Here is a 21,229-nt window from a genome sequence, read left to right as displayed (position 1 = left end):
CTTCGTGTTTACTCAAGTCTGAGTCACGGCACCTGCCTTGCTCACAAGCGCACCTGACCGCTCTTTATGCTGATTCCAGCACGCAGGGCCGGTTCCCTTTACCACGAGGCTTCACATACAACAGCAGCTCACCTGAACCCATTACCTTCCCAACTGCAGAGTATTTTATCTTGGGGGGACCAAAGGAAGCCATAAAATCAAGTCCCCTCAAATTCTATCCTCACACATTCATTCACCAATGAAGAGAGGGTTACAGAATTATTATAATTATTTTTTTTAGACAGAACCTCCTTCTGTTGCCCAGCCTGGAGTGCAGTGGTGCAATCACAGCTCACTGCAGCGTCCAACTCCCGGGCTCAAGTGATTCTCCCACCTCAGCCTCCCAAGTAGCTAGAGCTACCAGTGTATGCCACCACGCCCAGCTAAGAGACAGGGTCTTGCTATGTTGCCAGGCTGGTCTTGAACTCCTGGGCTCAAGTGATCCTCCTGCTTTGGCCTCCCAAAGTGCTGGGACAATTTTTCATTTGTTAAAACATGTGCCATACTTGAAACTCTCCACCCATCCCCTTTTTTTTTTTTTTTTTTTGAGACGGAGTCTCGCTCTGTCGCCCAGGCTGGAGTGCAGTGGCCGGATCTCAGCTCACTGCAAGCTCCGCCTCCCGGGTTCAGGCCATTCTCCTGTCTCAGCCTCCTGAGTAGCTGGGACTACAGGCGCCCGCCACCTCGCCCGGCTAGTTTTTTGTATTTTTTAGTAGAGACGGGGTTTCACCGTGTTAGCCAGGACGGTCTCGATCTCCTGACCTAGTGATCCGCCCGTCTCGGCCTCCCAAAGTGCTGGGATTACAGGCCTGAGCCACCGCGCCCGGCCCCCATCCCCTTTTTTTAAACAAGTTCACATTTTTATGAAACTCAGAAAAGTGCAGCTCTTCTTGAATGTTCAGAATCCACAGTTCTATGCATTTGTGCTCACAGAACGACACACGCTGCTGAATATACATCACTGCGTTTTCAAGGGCAGACCTGTCTAACATGCTATTTCCTTCCTCAGCTTTTCTTCCAGCCAGGTGGCCCTTCACATGTAAACTCAGTCGGCCCAACTAAAGAACAATAGAGGAGGCTGTGAGATTCAGACTCTCCTGGGTCACTCTGGGCAGTAGAACCTCACTCCTGCACATCCGGTGGAGAGACTCATCCCAAGGAAGACTGTCATGGCACTTGCTGTCTGAAGCCACGAGGCAACATGGCACAGAACACCCCGGAATGCAGGGCTGGCTGGGCTGGGTGTGGCTAAGGCAATGGCAGGGTGGGTCTCCTTCCACTCAAGGAGGCAGGTTACCATGGTCCTTCCACCTCCCACACCTTCATTCTCTTACTTCCCCAGACCCACCCTGCCACCAACAAAGCCAGCACTGTACCCTAGAGATGGCTGGAGTTTTCGGGGAGGGAGACTAGCTCCTCCCACTGTCCCCCATGCTTCTTTCATAAACTCAGAGTTTGATTAACTACTTCAACATCATAGCCAAGGATTAAGGTGTCACTCCCTTTGCAAGTATCACTAACAGAGGATGGAGACCTCATGACTCTAATGGTGATCACCCGGCCCTGAGCAGCAGTGACCGCCTCCAGCTACAGGTACAAAGCTCTCTAATCAACAGGCACGCCCAAACAACACAGGGGTTTTGTGCAATCCCCCTACTGCCCACCCCCAGAAAACTCGAAGGCTTTCTGTGATTTTAAAGTGCATCTAAGTGCAGGCAAGACTCTGTAAACCCTGATCTTGGTGAGGCTCCGCCAGCACTCGGAGGTGGTGCTCTCCGGCCTGTGAGTCACAGCCCTGCTTGTCTGAAGAAACAGCAAAGTCCTCCATCTATCTCCAGGGTGCACGTAAGAGGGTTAGGAAATTCAATACCATTCAGCTCTTGGAAGCACGGGAGCCCACCTGCAGGCACTCATGCCACGTCTTATTTCTAGCAAGTACTGTAAGGGTCGCTGCACAAAAGCATGAGACACCGTCAGGGCCCTAAACCATTGGGACCCAGTGCCCACGACTGCCCGGAGCCCTGTGCGGAGCCAAGTGTGGATCAGCCCACAGGCAGCCCCTCCAGGGATGCCACTGCGCCTGTGGGCTCAGCAATCTCAGTCTCTCAGCTTCTACCCCTGCCCCTGCCCTGGCAATGCTCTCTTCGCTCAGGCGCTACACCGCCCTTTTCTGTTGGTTTGTTTGTTTTGTTTCTGAGATGGAGTCTCTCTGTGTCACTCAGGCTGGAGTACAGCGGGGCGATCTCAGCTCACTGCAACATCTGCCTCCAGGGTTCAAGTGATCCTCCTGCCTCAGCCTCCCAAGTAGCTGGGATTACAGGCCTGCACCACCACACCTGGCTAATTTTTGTATTTTTTGTATTTTTAGTAGAGATGGGGTTTCACCATGTTGGCCAGGCTGGTCTTGAACTCCTGACATCATGATCCGCCCACCTCAGCCTTCCAAAGTGCTGGGATTACAGGCGTGAGCCACCGCGCCCGGCCTACACTGCCCTTTTAATAACATGAACCAGATCCGTGTTCTCATGATTCAGTGTCCACTGCTCTTCCATTCCACTCGGGGAAAAACTCACCCTTCAAGCAGCCCCAAAAGTCCCTGCCCCTCCGACTCTACCCCGCCCCCCGCCCCGCATCAACTCTTCACACTCGGGCCACAGCAGGCCCCTTCCAGCTTCCACAACACGTGGATCTTAGGCCCACCTCCTGGTGGTTCCCTCTGCCGGAAGCACACGTCCCCACTTGTGCAAAAGTAGTTCCTGAACCTTCCAGCCTCAGCCCAAATGTCAAGACCTCTTGAGGACTCCCTGACCCCAGGTCACTGACGGCACTCCTCAGAGCCCGAGGTTGGCCTCTCTTTTCCTTACCTTCCCCCTCCCAGTACCAGCCCCATGAGGACAGAGCGTGCTGGCCCCTGGTCGCTGCTGTGTAGCTCCCAGGACCCAGCAGGGAGCTTGGCTCACAGCACGCAGTCCAGCACACACTGGGTGTAGATCCTGGCAAAGTGCCGTCCAACCCATGCACTTCCTTAGAAGGACAAGCCTGCTCACCCGCAAGGCCCCTGCCCTCTAGAACCACCTTAGACAATGGCCCCATTCAGAGACAGGCAAAACCGGGCAACCCAGACAACGTCCACGCCTGCCCCGCTACTAGCAAACTGGACAGAGTCCCCAGGGTTCTGGCCCTAATTCCATCCAGAATAGTCCCCTCACTAGAACCCAGAAACACACCCCTGTGAAGAAGAAAATTCACCTTTTAAAATTATCTTGTCTGTGGCTACAAAATAAATGCTCTTTGATCAAAGGTGTCAATAAGGCTGGGAGCTGACATGCCGGTAATCAATAGAGATCTCACCCCACATTTACTAACAGACGTGGGTTTTAAGCAGAGGCACTGAGACAGCACCACGAGGACTGTGCCTGCCCCGCGCACCTCTTGCCACAAAACAGGGTTTGCCGTGACTGCTTTCAACTGCTGCACAGCATTCAGTTTCCAGGAGGTGGACAGAACCGAGCTGAAGTGTCCTTCCCTCCCAGCACTGCTCCCTCTCACTGCTGGTGGCGACCAGTGCAGTGGTTTAAGGCCCGCATCCTTCCAAGAGCCCCTCACCGGCAGCCCCTGCCCAGGTGCCGAGTCACACCTGCCTCGCCAAACTGCACAGGAGGCTCTCCCAGGCAGGGCAAAGGCCACTTCCAGAGGAAGCCCTGTGACAGCATGACCACACCTCAGTCAGCCTCAGTGCTCTGGCCAACCTAGGGCCTGTGATTATGGCACGGAACCAGCCACCATGCTGTGAACACTCGCACATGTACGCGTGCACACAGGCACATGCACACATACACAAGGCACACGTGCATCCACACGTACAGCAAACATTCACAGCTGCATGCACACACACACCCACCTATACATGCACACACATCCATGCGCTCACTTGCACTCTCACATGTATGTGCACACTCATGCACATATGCACTCCCACACTCCCTTCCACATGATCACACTCCATGCACACGCACACACACTTTCACATACACTTGTGCACACATGCAGACTCACACCCATGCATACACAGAGCAGAGTCTCCCTGGGACACTTCATCCCTGGATCTCATTAGCACCAGGCCCCAATGATGTACATTTCCCTCTCCACCCCTCCTCCAGTAACCCCCGACCCAGTGCATGCCTCTCCAACACACCAATAAAAGTTCCTCCACCTGGAGCCTGGCTTGAGGGTAAAAGGGTAAAGATTCTAAAGCCATCTGAAGTTCCCAGGGATTTGATTAACCTTTTGCTGGAAACCATCTCATTAGGAAATAGCCTTCCTCACTAAGATTGTGAGCCAAATGTCAGGATTTAAATATTACCCAGGCCAAGTTATAATTAAAATGTTAATGGCCAAGGATTTAAAAACATGAGTGGCTCCTGTTCGCCCCATGAACAGATTCAGACATGGAGTAATTAGGACACTTCAGAGCATGGTTGTTTCTGGGCCCCTGGAGCTCTGGCGACTTCTATATTCTTATCTCTAGAAACACTGTCATTAGGCCAAGGGTGACCAAGACCACCGTGGCCAGAACACACTCGCCAGTTGTGATTAATTCATCAGCAAAGTGCTGAAGAGACTGGATCTCCTGATGCCTTCTAATGATGATGATGATGGGGGCGGGGGGCAGCAGCAGGGACCCCTGCACCTATCCCCATTTGCATAATTCTCAGGCACCAGGAGGGTACCCAGTGTGTCTCTCCTAACTGGCTCCTGCCACTGCTCATGGGATTCCTGTCTACTGTCCAGCCAGGACCACAGGAAAGAAGTGACCACCTCTAGGGGCCCCAGGAAGCACTCAGTGCAGTTATGATGAGGCGACCCTAGAAGACAGGTGGCTGCCAGCCCCCAGGGATGACTAGGGACAAACAGAGCTCTCCTTCTGCCAATGGGCTCAGGAGAAAGGTGGCAGGAAATCCAAACGCAGCCCCCCCAGTCACAGGTTCGGCACCCACCCCTCACGAACTTATCCACACACCTCCCCTGTGCATTCGGCCTTCACCTCACTTCATCTCTGATACGTTTTAGCTGTCCCCACCCAAATCTCATCTTGAACTGTAGCTCCTATAATCCCTGCGTGTCGTAGGAGGGACCTAGTGGGAGGTAATTGAATCATGGTGGCAGGTTTTTCCCGAGCTGCTCTCTCGATAGTGAGTAAGTCTCACGAGATCTGATGGTTTTATAAAGGACAGTTCTCCTGCACATGCTCTCTTGCCTGTTGCCATGTAAGACATGCCTTTGCTCCTCATTCACTTTCCATCATGATTGTGAGGCCTCCCCAGCCACGTGAAACTCTGAGTCCATTCAACCTCTTTTTCTTTATAAATTACCCACTGTCGGGTATTTCTTCATAGCAGTATGAAAATGGATGAATACAATCTCACTCCTGAGTCTGCAGAACCTGTGTGAAACAGGACTCTAAGCGGCCCTCAGTTTTCCTCCTTTTGCTGGGAAATGCCACAACTAGAGAAATAAGATCAATGCACAGCCCAATGACTGCAGCTGACAACACCGTACTGTGTAAGTGCTGGAACTTTGATAAGAGAGTCCATTTCAGGTGCTCTCCTTGCTAAAAACAAAAAGGTAACTGTGTGAGGAGATGCAAATGCGAATTTGCCTGACTGCAGTACTCATTTCACTACGTGTATACACAGCAAAATACCATCCTGCGTGCCTTACGATACATACAATTTCTACTAAAAAGTAATCCTAAAAATAGAAATAGATTCTTAAAAGAAATGAGATTGCACGCTGCCCATAGGATTTTTCTCAGCCCTCACTCTGAAGGGAAGAGCCCTGGCCCTTGGCGTCCCTCCCTTCTTAACAGTTTCACCTTCTGCTTCTGGCACCTCCCACACCCTCCTCTTGGAGAGGGGGCGTCCACAAAGGCAGAGCATTCCGGAGACTGCCCCGAAGGCAGGCAGGACTCTGCATTTGATCCCAAGGAGCCTTCCCGGTGCTGCCTGTCCCTTGCTTTGAGCACAGCATCTTGGTACCTACCCTATCCTGTCAACCAGGTCCCAGAGCACGTTGGGCGTGGGCACCAGCGGGGAGCCATCATACAAGACCATGGCCGCTCCTGTGGCCAGAATGGACACCATCCAGTTCCACATCATCCAGCCGGCCTGCAAAGACAGGAGAGCTGCGGCTTCAGTGGGCGCTAGGCAGCTCCCCCAAGCGCTGCCCGCTCAGCTTCCCATGTCCCTGGGAAAACGCCTAAGATGGAGCCACAGGTTGGCACTAACTGCCCATTTCAAATGCAGGACATTCTGGCCCAGCAACTCCCCATCTAACAATGGACCGCACAGACATAGTCACACATGTGCATGAAGACGCATCACAGAATGTCTGCTGCAGCCTTACTGGTGACAGAAAAGCAATGTAGGTGTTATCGACACAAGAAAGGTCACAGGAGGTGCACACTTGCTACTGACACTCCTACACAGTCACTGAACCCACATGAGGCGTTCTGAACAGCACCTGGCCCCCAGCAGTATGACAGCAGCCATTGTGCAGCCATGAAACAGAATGAGGTCCGGACTGACACGGAACCATCCCCAAGACATTATTCATCCATGATTAATGGTGTCAGGAACCTACCTCCTGCCTGCCACAGCCTAGGGCTGTCCCCAAATCACATGGGCTATAGTGACCCAAAACCAACGTCCCCCGGAAGGCCCACCTACACCTACTTCCCATGCACAAAGGCAGAGGGCACGAGGACACAGCCAAAGGTCTCCATTTAGTTGAGTTGCTTTCTTCCTTTTTTTTTTTTTCCCCAAGACAAGGTCTCACTCTGTCACCTAGGCTGGAGTGCAGTGGCACAATCAGAGCTCACTGCAGCCTCGACCTCCTAAACTCAAGTGATCCTCCTGCCTCAGCCTCCCATGTAGCTGGGACCACAGATGTGAGCCACCACGCCCAGCTAATTTTTTTATTTTTTGTAGATGAGGTCTCACTTTGTTGTCCAGGCTAGTCTTGAACTCCTGGCCTCAAGGGATCCTCCTGCCTCAGCCTCACAAAGTGCTGGGATTACAGGCATGAGCCACTGCGCCTGGCCATTGAGCTGCCTTCTGAACAGGTCTTAATGTACTTGTTCAGTTTCTTTTATTGAGGAAGCGTTCCCCAAAGAGGAAAGCAGTGCCTGGAAGCCCCAAGCAGCATAGCATTCCCGGCCACCTCATTGTCCAACAAAGCTGCTAAAAGTTGAGTCCAGGCCTGCTGGCTCACACCTGTAATCCCAGCATTTTGCAGGGCAAGATGGGAAGATCACTTGAGCTCAGGAGGTTGAGACCAGCCTGCGTAGCTCAGTGAGACCTGGTATCTATGGAAAAACAACTTTTTTTTTTTTTTTTTTTGAGACGGAGTCTCACTCTGTCACCGAGGCTGGAGTGCAGTGGCACAATCTCAGCTCACTGCAATCTCTGCCTCCTGGGTTCAAGCGATCCTCCCACCCCAGCCTCCCAAGTAGCTGGGATTACAGGTGTCCACCACCACACCTGGCTAACTTTTTTGTATTTTTAGTAGAGACAGGGTTTTACCATGTTGGCCAGGCTGGTCCTGAACTCTGACCTCAAGTGATCCACCTACCTCATCCTCCCAAAGTGTTGGGATTACAGGCATGAGCCACCATGCCTGGCCTCTAGAAAAAAAAAATTTTTTTAATTAGCCAGGCATGGTGGAGTACACCTGTGGTCTCAGCTACTTGGAGGCTGAGGTGGGAGGATTACTTGAGCCCAGGAGTTTGAGGCTGCAGTGAGCCATGATCACCACTGCACGCTAGGCTGAGCAACAGAGTGAGACTCTGTCAAAAGAAAAGAAGAAAGGCAAAGGGAAAAAGGGTGACAAAAGGCAAAGGGAAAATGGGAAAGGAAGGGAGGGGTAGGGAGGGGAAGAGAGGGGAAAGAAAGGAAAGGAAGGGTAAGGAAGGGAGGAGAAGGAAGGGAGGGAGGGAGAGTGGGTCACAGTACAGGCTGGGCCCAGGGCTGCAGGACATGAAACAACTGCCACCGAGGCTGCTGTTAGAACCCAGGTGGGGAGGCCAGGTGCAGTGGGGAGGCCAGGCACGGTGGCTCACGCCTGTAAACCCAGCACTTTGGGAGGCCGAGGCGGGCAGATCACGAGGTCAGGAGATCGAGACCATCCTGGCTAACATGGTGAAACCTTGTCTCTACTAAAAATACAAAAAATTAGCTGGGCGTGGTGGTGGGCGCCTGTAGTCCCAGCTACTCAGGAGGCCGAGGCAGGAGAATGGCATGAACCCGGGAGGTGGAGCTTGCAGTGAGCCAAGAACGCACCACTGTACTTGAGCCTGGGCAACAAAGCAAGACTCCGTCTCCAAAAAAAAAAGAACACAGGTGGGGTCAAGCTGCTCCAAGAAAAATCTAACTGCCTGATTCTTAGTGGGCAGGATCCTTCCAGTAAAAATGAAATGCCTCTGAGAAAACTGCTCCAAATTTTTGAGTTCTTTCCATTGTATCTTTACTCTCAATACAAGACCCTCCCATTTTAAATTGCCGTGTCTCAGGGAAGCAGCTGAATCCTACATCATCGTAGCTGCTGGGAGCTTTCTGCAACTCCTTAAGGACACCGCACTGATGCTGCTGGCCGAGATTCCTGCTCAGAAATATTTGAGAAAGGATGCGGCACACAAGGGACCATTGGTGGGGGTGGGGCTAGCACCAGTATTCTACCTTAGGGACTGGGAACAGGGGTGGGTTGTAGAGCAAATCCCTGCAGCTGAAAGAAACCTGAATCTTTGTCCCAAGCCCCTTATTAATCCACAGCTGGTCACAGAGAGCCGGGAGGGGCCTCTCAATAGTCACACATCAAAAACACATCCAAGGTCACCACTCCTGAGTCTGTGTGAGATCCCAGGGGTCCATCCCCTGCACCGGTGTATGTGTGAGGTCCCAGGAGTCTGTCCCCCCTCCTCCATCTGTGTGAGGTCCCGGGGGTCTGTCCCCACTCCTCCATCTGTGTGAGGTCCCGGGGGTCTGTCCCCCCTCCTCCATCTATGTGAGGTCCCGGTCTGTCCCCCCTCCTCCATCTGTGTGAGGTCCCAGGTGTCCGTCCCTGCTCCTGCATCTGTGGGCAGTCCCGGGGAGTCTCTCACAAGGGGTACAGAAGGGCCCTGGGCATCAACCTCGCAGGTCAGGCATGTGCCTGCTGCATTCCACTCGGCATAAAAACTCAGCATGCCAGGGGCGGTGGCTCACGCCTGTAATCCCAGCACTTTGGGAGGCTGGGGCAGATGAATCATGAGTTCAGGAGTTCGAGACCAGCCTGGTCAACATGGTGAAACCCCATCTCCACTAAAAATACAAAAAATTAGCTGGGCGTGGTGGCACGTGCCTATAGTCCCAGATACTCAAGGCTGAGGCAGAAGAATCCCTTGAACCCAGGAGGCAGAGATTGCAGTGAGCTGAGATCGAGCCACTGCACTCCAGCCTGGGCGACAGAGCTAGACTTCATCTCAAAAACAAACAAAAACAAACAAACAAACTCGGCACAGAAGCACCACTCAGGACCTGTAGCTAGATCATTCTGGAAGCTCTTGATGTTTTCAGTTCTCCTCTGGGGTAAAATACACTTGCTTTAACTTGTCCTAACCTTCTGTCTTTCAGTGCTCAGCAAGGGCAGAAAGTCCTCCAACACCTTGAGTTGAGTTCTGGTTTCATGGCCTGGATTCCACAGCCATGTGAGGTCCCAGTGGTCCCGGGACCTCACACAGATGGAGGAGGGGGGACAGACCCCCGGGACCTCACATAGATGGAGGAGGGGGGACAGACCCCCGGGACCTCACATAGATGGAGGAGTGGGGACAGACCCCCGGGACCTCACACATACACCGGTGCAGGGGACGGACCCCTGGGATCTCACACAGACTCAGGAGTGGTGACCTTGGGTGTGTTTTTGATGTGTGACTGTTGAGACGCCCCTCCCGGCTCTCTGTGACCAGCTGTGGACTCCACGTGGATTCCAAGCTGCTGATTGCAAGCTGTGGAAGAGCAGGCCAACTCGACACCGTGCGCTGGGGGAGCTCTCACCACAGTTCAGCACAGGCCAGCGCCCAGGGAAGCCTTTACCATGTGTCATGGGCTGGTGTCCGGCGAAGTCCCCGCTGTGGTATAGGCCAGCACCTTGGGGAAGCCCTTACCGTGGTGTAGCACAGGAGGATGTCACTGCTGGTCATGTTGCCGTGCAGCAGATGCTCCTTCAGATGCTGGATGAGGGTGCCCTGCAGGGAGACACGAGGAGTGGGTGCTCTCTGTTAGGCGTACAGTACCAGGAACCCGGTACCTGGCCCACGCGCCGCTCAGACGCTGCCAGGAAGAAGCCCCAGCAGATTCCCATTTTCCTTCCTGGGAGAAGCAGACTTGGGAGGCTCCCCGCTCTCCCCTGTGATGAGCCATGCCCCCATATCCCTCTGCCCCGAGAGCTGAGCGTGGCTTGCAGTCTGGAGGGGAAAACCCTGACAATCCTGTCTGCCCTCAAGCTCTCAGTGCCCAGGACATCAAGGGTACCACGGAGGCCCACCAGTTTCAGGCAGAACAGAAGTGACCCTTACTGAGAAGACAGTCAACGAGCAAAAGACCAGGGCCTAACCCTTGCAGGACAGGTGCTAGCCCAGCCTCATGGGGAACAGGGAACACGGGGGTGAGGGGGATGTGGTGGGGGTGGGGCGCCGGCAACAGAGCAAGACTGTAGCTGGGACTCACGTTCAAGATCGGAGTTCAGGAATGCCTCAGCTGAGCGGACAGCACAAGACCCTGCTTCTGGCTAAAACACCCAAGCAGACCCGCTCCCTCCCACCCACTATACACTATTACCTTCAGTTTTGGTGCTTAATCGGCACTACATTTGCACGGTCCAGAACTCTGAAGCAGATACTATGAAAAGCCGTCCTCTCTCCCTGTCCTATACCCAGCTCTCCCCAGAGGCAGCCAGTCCTAGCAGTTTCCTGTGAATGTCTTTCTTGCTGATGCTAGCACATATTTATTAAGGCCATTTTGTTCATTGTGACCCAGTGTCCCACACTTTGCCTTTTCCACCCAACAGCATACCTGGGACATCTTCCTTGGCATGCCAGGAGCTCCCTCATGTCTGTTTACAACTATATAATCTTCCACTGCCCAGAACACACTTGTTCCAAGCAACTCTGTGTGTCCGGCAGGGGCAGGGAGGAGAGGAAGCTTCCCATCGCCAGGCACAACAAAGACAGCAGAGCCAGCAGCCCCTGCACCCGTCACTCCACACTCCCAGCCTCGGTTTTCCTGTCTTTCCAACAGATCTTGTACAAGATCCTGAGGACAGACGGCATGCTGCCCCTTCAGTGACCACTGCCCTTCAGTCTGGTCCACAGATGTGAGCCTCTGGCTCATGACCAAGGTGCTTCTGGTCGTGGAGGGGCTAGAGGGTTGAAGCAAGGACTTGTATATTAAAACCCAGTCATGAAGGCCCTCATCATACCCAAGGAAAAAGCTTCCAAAAGCCAGTTGCAGGAGACGATCCCTTTAAGAGCTCAACAGGAACAATCCTATCCAACACAGGCTCCCATTCAGGAGCCAAAATTCTTATTCCAGAGTCCATCCCAAACAGGCAACCGCCACCTGGCCCACAAACAGCTACAACTGAAGCCTCCAGAGACTGCCAGGCAGATGAGTAGATGCTGCCTGATACGGTTTGGCTCCACATCCCCATCCAAATCTCATCTTGAATTGTATTTCCATAATTCCCACATGTTGTGGGAGGGACAAAGTGGGAGATAATTGAATCATGGGGGCAGTTTCTCCCATACTATTCTCACAGTAGTGAATCAGTCTCATGAGAGCTGATGGTCTCATAAGGGGAAACCCATTTCATTTGGTTCTCATTCTCTCTCTTTGCCTGCTGCCATCCATGTAAAACGTGACTTGCTCCTCCCCGCCTTCTGCCATGATTGTGAGGGCTCCCCAGCCACGTGGAACTGTTAAGTCCATTAAACCTTTCTTTTGTAAATTGCCCAGTCTCAGTATGTCTTTTTTTTTTTAGAGAGTTTTGCTCTATCACCACGCTGGAGTGTGGCAGTGCAATCTCGGCTCACTGCAAACTCCCAGGTTCAAGCGATTCTCCAGCCTCAGCCTCCCGAGTAGCTGGGACTACAGGCGCACACCACCACACCCAGCTAATTTTTCATTTCCAGTAGAGACGGGGTTTCACCATGTTGGCCAGGCTGGTCTTGATCTCTTGACCTCGTGATCTGCCCACCTTGGCCTCCCAAAGTGCTGGGATTACAAGCGTGAGCCACCGCGCCCGGCCCTCAGTATGTCTTCATCAGCAGCATGAAAACAGACTAATGCACTGCCCTTTTCTGCAGTCCCCCGAGACCACCTCCAGGCTCTGGAAGCTGAGCTGCAGGGTGGAGTTTAACAAGAATCCCCAGTGAGGGTCAAGAGACAGCCTCCCCTTCCCTTCCCCAGGCACTCAAAAGCTTCTTAGAAAGTTCCATGACACTCTGTTCTCATGGGCAGTGGGTAGGCAATAATTTGGGGGTGACAAACTTTTCAGGAACTGTCTCCACGAACTAAATCTTTCCACGAATCCACTTAAAGGACAGGGAACTCTGATTCTACGAGCCTGTGGCAAATCCCTCTCCCATTTTCTTTTTCACTTGAAATTAGCATTTAACTCTGCAGCTTCACCCACGTGGTCTGCTGAGAGCACAGCGGAGCTACAAGCCCGCGTTCGTTCAGTGGTTCATTAGCCTCATTCTCTCAGACGGCACAAAACGAACAATGGGCCCTCCTCCTCTCCCAATAATTTCTCTGTGTGAATCTTAACAAGTTACATCCATTGTTTTTCCCTTAATTCTTAAATATTTATGGTCAAGTCTGAATGCTTTCCCTGAGGGTAAGGCAGCATAAACGGCATGGTTTCCTGGGTCTCAGCGCCAGAGAGTAATTTCATGTAAAGGAAGAGAACCGGGAACCACTTTCTGACACCCTTCATGGACTTAGGAAACACAAACCAACAAACCAGTAAAATAACCCCCACCCCACTAAATCGGGAAGATTATCAGCCCCTGGGACTCTGGCCTGTGTTGCCTCACTGTTTTCAAGTTTGTGGTCAAGATAACTCTAGAAAACGAGCAAGACGCTTAGTCACTTCTCCAGAGATGCAAGAGCCCAGTGAAGATGGGGTACATATAGTTGTTCCTGATTTTTCCACACTCTAAATATATCAGGCATGATCATTTTATGAGCAAGCTATATTATATCTAATACATTTTATGCCCCTCTTTAAAAAAATGACATGCACTATGCAAAGAGCACTAAAAAGAAAAGTACAGTTATACATTTCCATTTATCCTAAAATGTCTTGTTTGGCCACATATACCTGCCCCCGCCCTTGTCTGCAAGATTTCTAAAAATGCTCATCTCGGTGGCTTATTAACAGACCTGCGCCCAGGTGCACGAGGGCTGCCCTTTCACAGGGAAAATGCGATTCCAACTACACCTCATACTGTGAACACACCCCAGCTGGCTTTCATAAAATCAGATTATTTGAGTGACAGGACAGCTCTCGGCCTACAGAGGCAACTCAGTTGAGCCAGTGTAACTGCCAGAAATAAGGCCTTTGCCCCCCACCACTAACATCAGCCCCTTGCTCCCACTCCCGGGTTTCTTGAGAATTAACCTGTGTGGACAGGCTCTTGGACCTTCAGATCTATTTCACAGCCTGCAACAAGACCCTCAGTGAATCCAGATCTAGGTGATGATGAAGCCACATTGACTCCTTTCCACATTCTGATGAAAAGACTCTGTAAAAAGCCTAATAGGGCTTTCAAATGATTCCAGTGTAAATGTTTCCTTTTTACAGAAGGGATTCGAACTGCTTCTAGGTAGAGGGAACATCTGTAAAAGCTAAATGAGCTAGAATAAAGGAACTTGTATATCTCCTTTTCAAATGCCACTGTCTTATCAAGCAAAGGTTTCTCCACTTGGAGAATTCTCTTCTTCTGAGTTTGGGGGAAAAAGTGGTGATCAGAAGGTTTGACCAAGATATGGTGGATTTTTCTCCTCCCTGTGGGCTGAGCCAACTGAAAGGGAAACGGGGAAATGAGCTACGGGGAGAGCTGAAGAGCTGGCCCAGAGGAGAGCTAGAGCAGTGTGAAGGTGAGAGCCACAGCATGGAGCGAGCATCCTGACTCTCACAGACTGCCCCAGGAGAAGTCTGAGTGCAAGGTAAGGATTCAACAAGAAGCTCTCTTATCAAGCCCAGGGGCAGAGGAGGATCAGAGAAAGTAAGATGTGATAGCAGTTACTAGAAAAGAACTACATTCAACTGGGCACGGTGGCCCACACCTGTAAACCCAGCACTTTGGGAGGCCGAGGAGGGCGGATCACAAGGTCAGGAGTTGGAGACCAGCCTGGCCAACATAGTGAAACCCTCTCTCTACTAAAAATACAAAAAAAAAAAAACTTAGCCAGCCATGGTGGTGGGCACCTGTAATCCTAGCTACTCAGGACACTGAGGTAGGAGAATCACTTGAACCCGGGGGCAGAGGTTGCAGTGAGCCAAGATTGTGCCACTTCACTCCAGCCCAGGTGACAATGCTGGGACTCCATCTCAAAAAAAAAAAAAAAAAAGCAAAGCACCACATTGACCCAGGCATTTCATTTCTGAAGACTGGCCTAATGAAATCACAAAAATGAAATACACTGACGTTGTGTCCCCCCACCCCCCGATAGATGCACGGAGAAGAAAACAATACCCATTTCCAGGGTATTCCCACCAAAGCTGCATAACCTGGACCTAACCACGAGGAGACACCAGTCAGACCCAAAGAGAGCCATTCTGCCAAACCAGGAGCCTGGGCTCTTCGAAAATGTCAGTGTCACGAAAGACGAAGAAGCCCGAGGAACTGTTCCAGACCCAAGGACGTGCAGGAGACCTGACGACTGACGTGCCACCACCTGAGCTGCTAGCACACTACTGGGAAACTGGCGACCTGAGTGTGGACCGTAGATTAGAGGACGGCACTGCACCAACGTCAACCTTCCTGAATTTGATGAGCATGTTACACTTCTGTAAGAGAACGTTTTTGTTCTTGGGAGATACGTGCTGAAATATTAAAGAGTGAAAGATCATTACGGCTCTGACGTACTCCAACTAGTTCAGCAAAAAGCAAACTAACAACATGTGTATATATGCTGAGAGAGAGAAAGAAGGCAAAAGAAGCTGTTAGGACATGTTAAAAATTGATGTTGACATCAGGCACAGTGGCTCATGCCTATAATTCCAGCACTCAAGAGGCCAAGGCGAGAGGATCACTTGAGCCCAAGAGTTCATGACCAGCCTGGAGAACATAGCAAGACCCCATCTCCACAAAAATGAAAAAGTAGCATGTGCCTGTAGTTCTACGTACTTGGAAGACTGAGGTGGGAGATTGCTTGGGCCCAGGAGGTAGAGGTTGCAGTGAGCCATGATCACACCACTGCACTACAGTCTGGGCAACAAAGTGAGAAACTGTCTCAAAAAAAAAAAAATGACATTGAAAATGTTAAAAACAGAATGTTAACAATGGAATAATCCAGCTGAAGGGTGCCATGGAGCTTACTATTCTTGCAACTTTTCTATAGGTTCTCTAGGTATTTTATTTTTTTCAAAAATAAAAGGTTTGTTTGAGCCTGGTGGCTCACATCTGTAATCCCAGCACTTTCGGAGGCCAAAGCAAGTGGATTACATGAGCCCAGAGGTTTGAGACCAGCCTGGGTAACATGGCAAAACCCGATCTCTACAAAAAAAAAAAAAAAAAAAGTAGGGCATAGTGGTACATGCCTATGGTCCCAGCTGCGTGGGAGGCTGGGTGGGGAGGATTGCTTAAGCCCAGGAGGCGAAGGTTGCAGTGAGCCAAGGTCGCACCACTGCACTCCAGCTGGGTGACAGATCAAGACTCCATCTCAAAAAAGTAAATAAACAAATAAATAAAAGGTTAAAAGTCACTAACCTATACGTATAAATTCTATTGCATAGTATTAACATATTATTTCAGGTGCTTTATAAAAGTTAGACTTTTGGCGAAATAAGAAATATTAAAAGCATGTGTCATGGGCTGAACTATGTACCCCCAAAATTCATATATTGAAGCTCTAATCCCCAGTATCTCAGAATGTGACTAAATGGGCCTTTAAAAGGTGACGGAATTTAAATGAGGCTGTCAGAGCAGGCCCAGATCCGATCTGACTGGGGTCCTCAGGAGAAGCAGCTTGGACACATACAGGGAGATACCAGGGGTGTCACGTGAAACACCACATGAGGACACAAGCCAAGGAGCGAGGCCTCAGACAAGAACACCTGTGTTGCACCTTGGTGTTGAAGCCACACGGCCTGTGGTACTTTGTCATGGCAGCTCTAACAGACTCACAGCACAGGTAGGCTCTTTCTCAGTTAATTAGACTCTAATAATAACCTGATAACCTAGTAACCTAGCCTTCTAATAACCTAACCAGTGGCTTTCAAATATTTTACCACAACCCACGGTCAGATGTAAGTTTTACAAGGCCCCCGGCACGTGCACACATCCACTCCACATAATGACAGCTTCACAAAACAACACCCATACCTCTTATGAGCCTATTCTGTGCTAACATTTTATTTTACTTTTATTTTTTGAGACAGGGTCTGGCTCTGTTGCCAGCTGGAGTGCAGTGGCACGATCTCAGCTCATTGCAACCTCTGCCTCCTGGGTTCAGGCAATTGTCCCACTTCGGCCTCTCGAGTAGCTCAGACTACAGGCATGTGCCACCATGTCCAGCCAATTTTTGCATTTTTTAGTAGAAATGGGGTTTTGCCATATTGGCCAGGATGGTCTCAAACTCCTGGGCTCAAAGCAATATGCCCGCCTCAGGTTCTCAAAGTGCTGGGGTTATGGGCATGGGCCACTGCACCTGGCACTGTGCAAATATTATCTATTCTTGTCTATTCTGATTCGTTCTTTTTAAAATAGGTGGCAGGGCCCACCTACTGAGTTCACAATCCTCCAGCTGGTCTGGACCTGCAGGGTGAATGTAGCTGGTTCAGCCAGCGCACCCCCTGCCCCCAAGGCACACTGCACTGTACAGTGACCTCCAAGCCTGTCACCATGGTGGTAGGTGCCATCCCAGTCCCTGAAGTAGCAGCTCTCCACTGCCCTGGGCCCAGTGCCGGATCTCCGCACAGCACCCCACTTGGAGAGAAGCTGCACGTTGGACTCTCTGGGGATGGGGTGCAGTCTGACAACCCCAACGCTGCCATCATCAGCTGGGAGGCCCTGTTGGAGCAAACAGACAACAGGAGGCCCCTGCAGAGCTTTCCCCAGAGACCTACCCCAGCGGAATGCACCATGCATTTGGGTGCGCCCGTGGTGCCCGATGAAAACATGATGAACAGTGGGTGGCTGAAGGGCAGCTGCTCAAACTCCAGCTGCGGGACCTGCTCGCTGGTGCCGGTGGCAAGAAAGTCGTCCAGAAACACACTGTGGGCCGAAAAGCAGGGAAACACACCATGAACGTCCCAGAATGCTGGACCGGACCCGCTGATTCCACCCATGCACTGCCCTCTGTTTCTACCCCAGAAAAGCCAGGATTCCAGGGGGATGGTGGCCTGATTTGGAAACTTTCTGGGACCAGCAGAGGAAGTGAGATCTCAGAGATTCAAGCTAATTGAAGGAAAACTCATTGATCGAGTAAAGGTTTCAAGTTGCTTAATCAGCACTGCTGACAGGGCCAAGGGCTGTCTTTTAGAGAATCTTTTGTTTTCATAACCACCATGGAGAAGGATCACTTACAATGAACAAGCCATGTGTGTACCAACACTGCTGAAGGAGGCTTTGGAAATGGCCTTGAAGTCTTCTGAGCTCATGTCCCTTGTTTGCTGTTCATCACCTGATTGGCAAATGCTTTGTTTCCAACGATCGACCAAAAGGAAGCACTTACCAAGTGGGTCTGAATTAAGATGCTTCCCCCGTGGGGAGAAGGGAGAGGAGGAGATGCTAGATTAATGAGCCCTTCCTACAGATGTGGCACCAATTTCCTAAACCACAGCTCCATGACAGAGAACCGCTCAGCAAATACCATGTGTTATCACTAACTTACTAGATCCTGAGGTTTACAATAGCAAGATACAAATATCTGTCCAAGAGCAAATAAAATTCATCCCAGCTATTGACTGTCACCCAGGAAGTGTGCCTGGGCTTACCCCCAAAGCTGACATGCAGCATTGCTGTAGGTGGCCAAGAACCATCAAAGGGGCAACACAAACAGGAGATTTGTTTTCTGCACTAGAAACAGCTGCAGAAGCCACAAGCCATCTTGGGAAAAGGTGGTTTTCTGTTTTGAGATGAGCAGCACCACCCATCTGAACACACTGGCCCTATACTCAAATGACAAATGGAACTGTCTTTCAGGGAAGGAGGTGGGAATCAGTTAAACGCAGCCTGCAACCATTTGCTAGGGATAGTTACTCTGAAATACAAATGCCATACATCCTAAAATGAAGAATTTTGCTGTGCATCCTTAAAAGATAAAGGTTTCTCCTGGGGAAGACATGGTGGTTTAAAAAGGGCATCCAAAGTAATTCAGCTCTAAGCAAGAAACAAACAAAGCCGTCTGCTCCAGCGTGTCAGGAAAACTATTCACTGAGGAACTTTACGGCCAATGAAAACTCCATCCCACCTCTACCTCCTGTAAGAATCCCATTATAAAGTGCCCAAACTAATCAGACACTTCCCATGGAGAAAAGCCTTTTCTTTCAAATGGCCCATAAATCACAGCACACAACGATTACCTTTGTTAAAGCTCTTCTAAGAATGAAAAGCCCACAGGGTGGTTCCCCCGACCCCCGTCAGTTCTCCACAGACGGACACGTACCCTATTCTGCTTTATCTGTGGCATCCACAATCAAAGGACGGACTGCAGTGGGAGTCCAGCCCCTGGGGTGTCAATAGGGGGCTTCTGCATTGTATCGGACTAAATGAAGTGGCTAACACGATTCTGCCGGATGCCCTCATTTTATATCAACTGCTGATGAATATTATTCAGAAAAAAATAAAAGCCGGGCCAACCAGGGGGCTGGTAAACCCTGTCTGGTTTTCCTCCTACCCTCCGTGCGTCATGGCCTCCATCCATACAGCTGGGGCGCTAAATCCGAGGTTGCATGAAATAAAGCCGGGCTCTGGTACCTGACTGTAATTTATTAAGGTCGGCAGGGTCCCACAGTCCACAGGGACGGACACCTGGGCCTGCCTGTGAAGGATCCGCCCATCCTGACTCAGGTGCTTCAGGGGACAGAGCCCACCGCAGCCGCACAATGACAGGCGGGATCACTCGGAGCTGACTGTGCACGCTTTGCAGAGCAGCGGCTTATTTAATCCTCCCAGCCAGCCTGAGAGGATGGTGCTGACAGAGTGTGGATGTTTGTCCCCACCCTCATCTCATGCTGAAATGTAATCCCCAATCTGCAGGTGAGGCCTGGTGGGAGGCGTCTGCATCATGAGGGTGGATTCCTCGTGAATGGCACGAACTATCTCCTTGGTGATGAGTGGGTTCTCACTGTGAGTTCACAGGAGATCTGGTCATTGAAAAGTGTGTGGCACCCCGCCCCCCGCCCCCCTCCACTCCTGCTTTCCCATGTAAAGTGCCCGCTCCACTTCCCTTCCGCCATGATCACAAGCTCCATATGGCCTCCCTAGAAGCAGATGCCGGCACGATGCCTCTCGCACAGCCTGTAGAACCGTGAGCCAATTAAACCTCTTTTTTTTACAAATTACCCAGTCTCAGGTATTTCTTTATAGCAAGGCAAGAACCATCTCATATCCATTTTACAGATGGAGACACAAGGCTCAGAGAGATTTCTTGCACAGGGTCACACAGCTGAGAGCTGAGCCTGACAAGTCGGATCTGAAGACCATGGCCCTCACCAACCACCACTTCGCCTGCAGCACCCTTCAGGCTCCGGAATGTGCCCTGCACACACAGCTGTCCCTAGACCCTGCTCATACCTCAAAGCCACCCCCAGATGCCACCTCCCCAGATCCTACAGAGAAAACAACCAGGCCCTGCTGTCAACTCCTGGGCACATCTTGTCCCTCCCACTCCCAGTGGTCACAGCTCATCCTTCCTGCAGGTGGGTCTCACCTCTCCACCTAGACTGCAACTCCTGGAGGACAGGACACATGCTTTGTACCTCCTGGTGCCCCTGGGAACACCCTGACAGATGGTAATAGGCCACGCACCAACTACCACTTGCTGGAACAAAAAGGCCTCCGCCATCTCCTCCTCTCTTCCACCTCTGGTCCCCGTGGCGGGCATGAAGCCACCCTGCCATGTCTACGCAGCCCCTCCTCACCAGGCCTCGAGGAGCCACGTACGAGGTGCCCTCCAGTGGCCCAGACCCAAGGTTCAAGGGAAAGCTTACCCCGTGGGGGCAAATGCCTGAGCTCAGAACCCTCTCCCCTCAACTGTTTCAAGAAAAAATAAAGGAAGATAACTCTAAGAACTTTGGGACAGGCCGGGCGCGGTGGCTCAAGCCTGTAATCCCAGCACTTTGGGAGGCCGAGACGGGCGGATCACGAGGCCAGGAGATCGAGACCATCCTGGCTAACACGGTGAAACCCCGTCTCTACTAAAAATACGAAAAACTAGCCGGGCGAGGTGGCGGGCGCCTGTAGTCCCAGCTACTCGGGAGGCTGAGGCAGGAGAATGACGTAAACCCGGGAGGCGGAGCTTGCAGTGAGCCGAGATCCGGCCACTGCACTCCAGCCCGGGCGACAGAGTCAGACTCCGTCTCAAAACAAAAAAAAAAAAAAAAAAAAAAAGAACTTTGGGACAAATTCAACTTTGACTAAACCATAATCCATTTCCTTAATCTCTATTCAAAATTAAGATTCTTACAATTCTATTTGGTACACAAAACATGTGGTTTATCTTTTCTAAATGTCAGAAAAGCCAAGGAAGAAAGATGTTATCAGCAATGGGGAACACATGCGTGTCCTAAAGGGTGAAAAATACCTATATCAGTGTTCATGTATGCATAGCCATACATACACATGTACACATGCCTGTGCACCTGTACGCATATGTGCATGTGTAAATGCATAGACATGTGTACACATGTAGATATGCATGTG

General features: G+C 51.1%; 1 protein-coding gene across 6 annotated transcripts in view; it reads right to left on the bottom strand.

Moving 5' to 3' along the window:
• AACS (acetoacetyl-CoA synthetase) overlaps nt 1-21,229 on the bottom strand; it is an 82,016-nt gene that overhangs the window by 19,490 nt on the left and 41,297 nt on the right. For 4 of the 6 annotated variants that reach the window (XR_012420828.1, XM_045366345.2, XM_015430724.3 and 1 more), the window contains exons 8-10: nt 17,431-17,578; nt 10,241-10,321; nt 6,082-6,206 (exon numbers count right to left, since the gene is read on the bottom strand). Coding sequence is in view for 5 of the 6 variants with exons in the window: in XM_045366345.2 (XP_045222280.2) it covers nt 6,082-6,206; nt 10,241-10,321; nt 17,431-17,578 (354 nt within the window). In the remaining variant the exon portion in view is untranslated. The remainder of the gene's footprint in view (nt 1-6,081; nt 6,207-10,240; nt 10,322-17,430; nt 17,579-21,229) is intronic. The other 2 variants (XM_065525022.1, XM_074008387.1) reach the window with 1 other exon arrangement.

The sequence above is a fragment of the Macaca fascicularis genome, chromosome 11 (assembly GCF_037993035.2).
Source record: "Macaca fascicularis isolate 582-1 chromosome 11, T2T-MFA8v1.1".
NCBI classification, from domain to species: Eukaryota; Metazoa; Chordata; class Mammalia; order Primates; family Cercopithecidae; genus Macaca; species Macaca fascicularis.
This window is presented reverse-complemented; position numbering and strand designations above follow the sequence as displayed.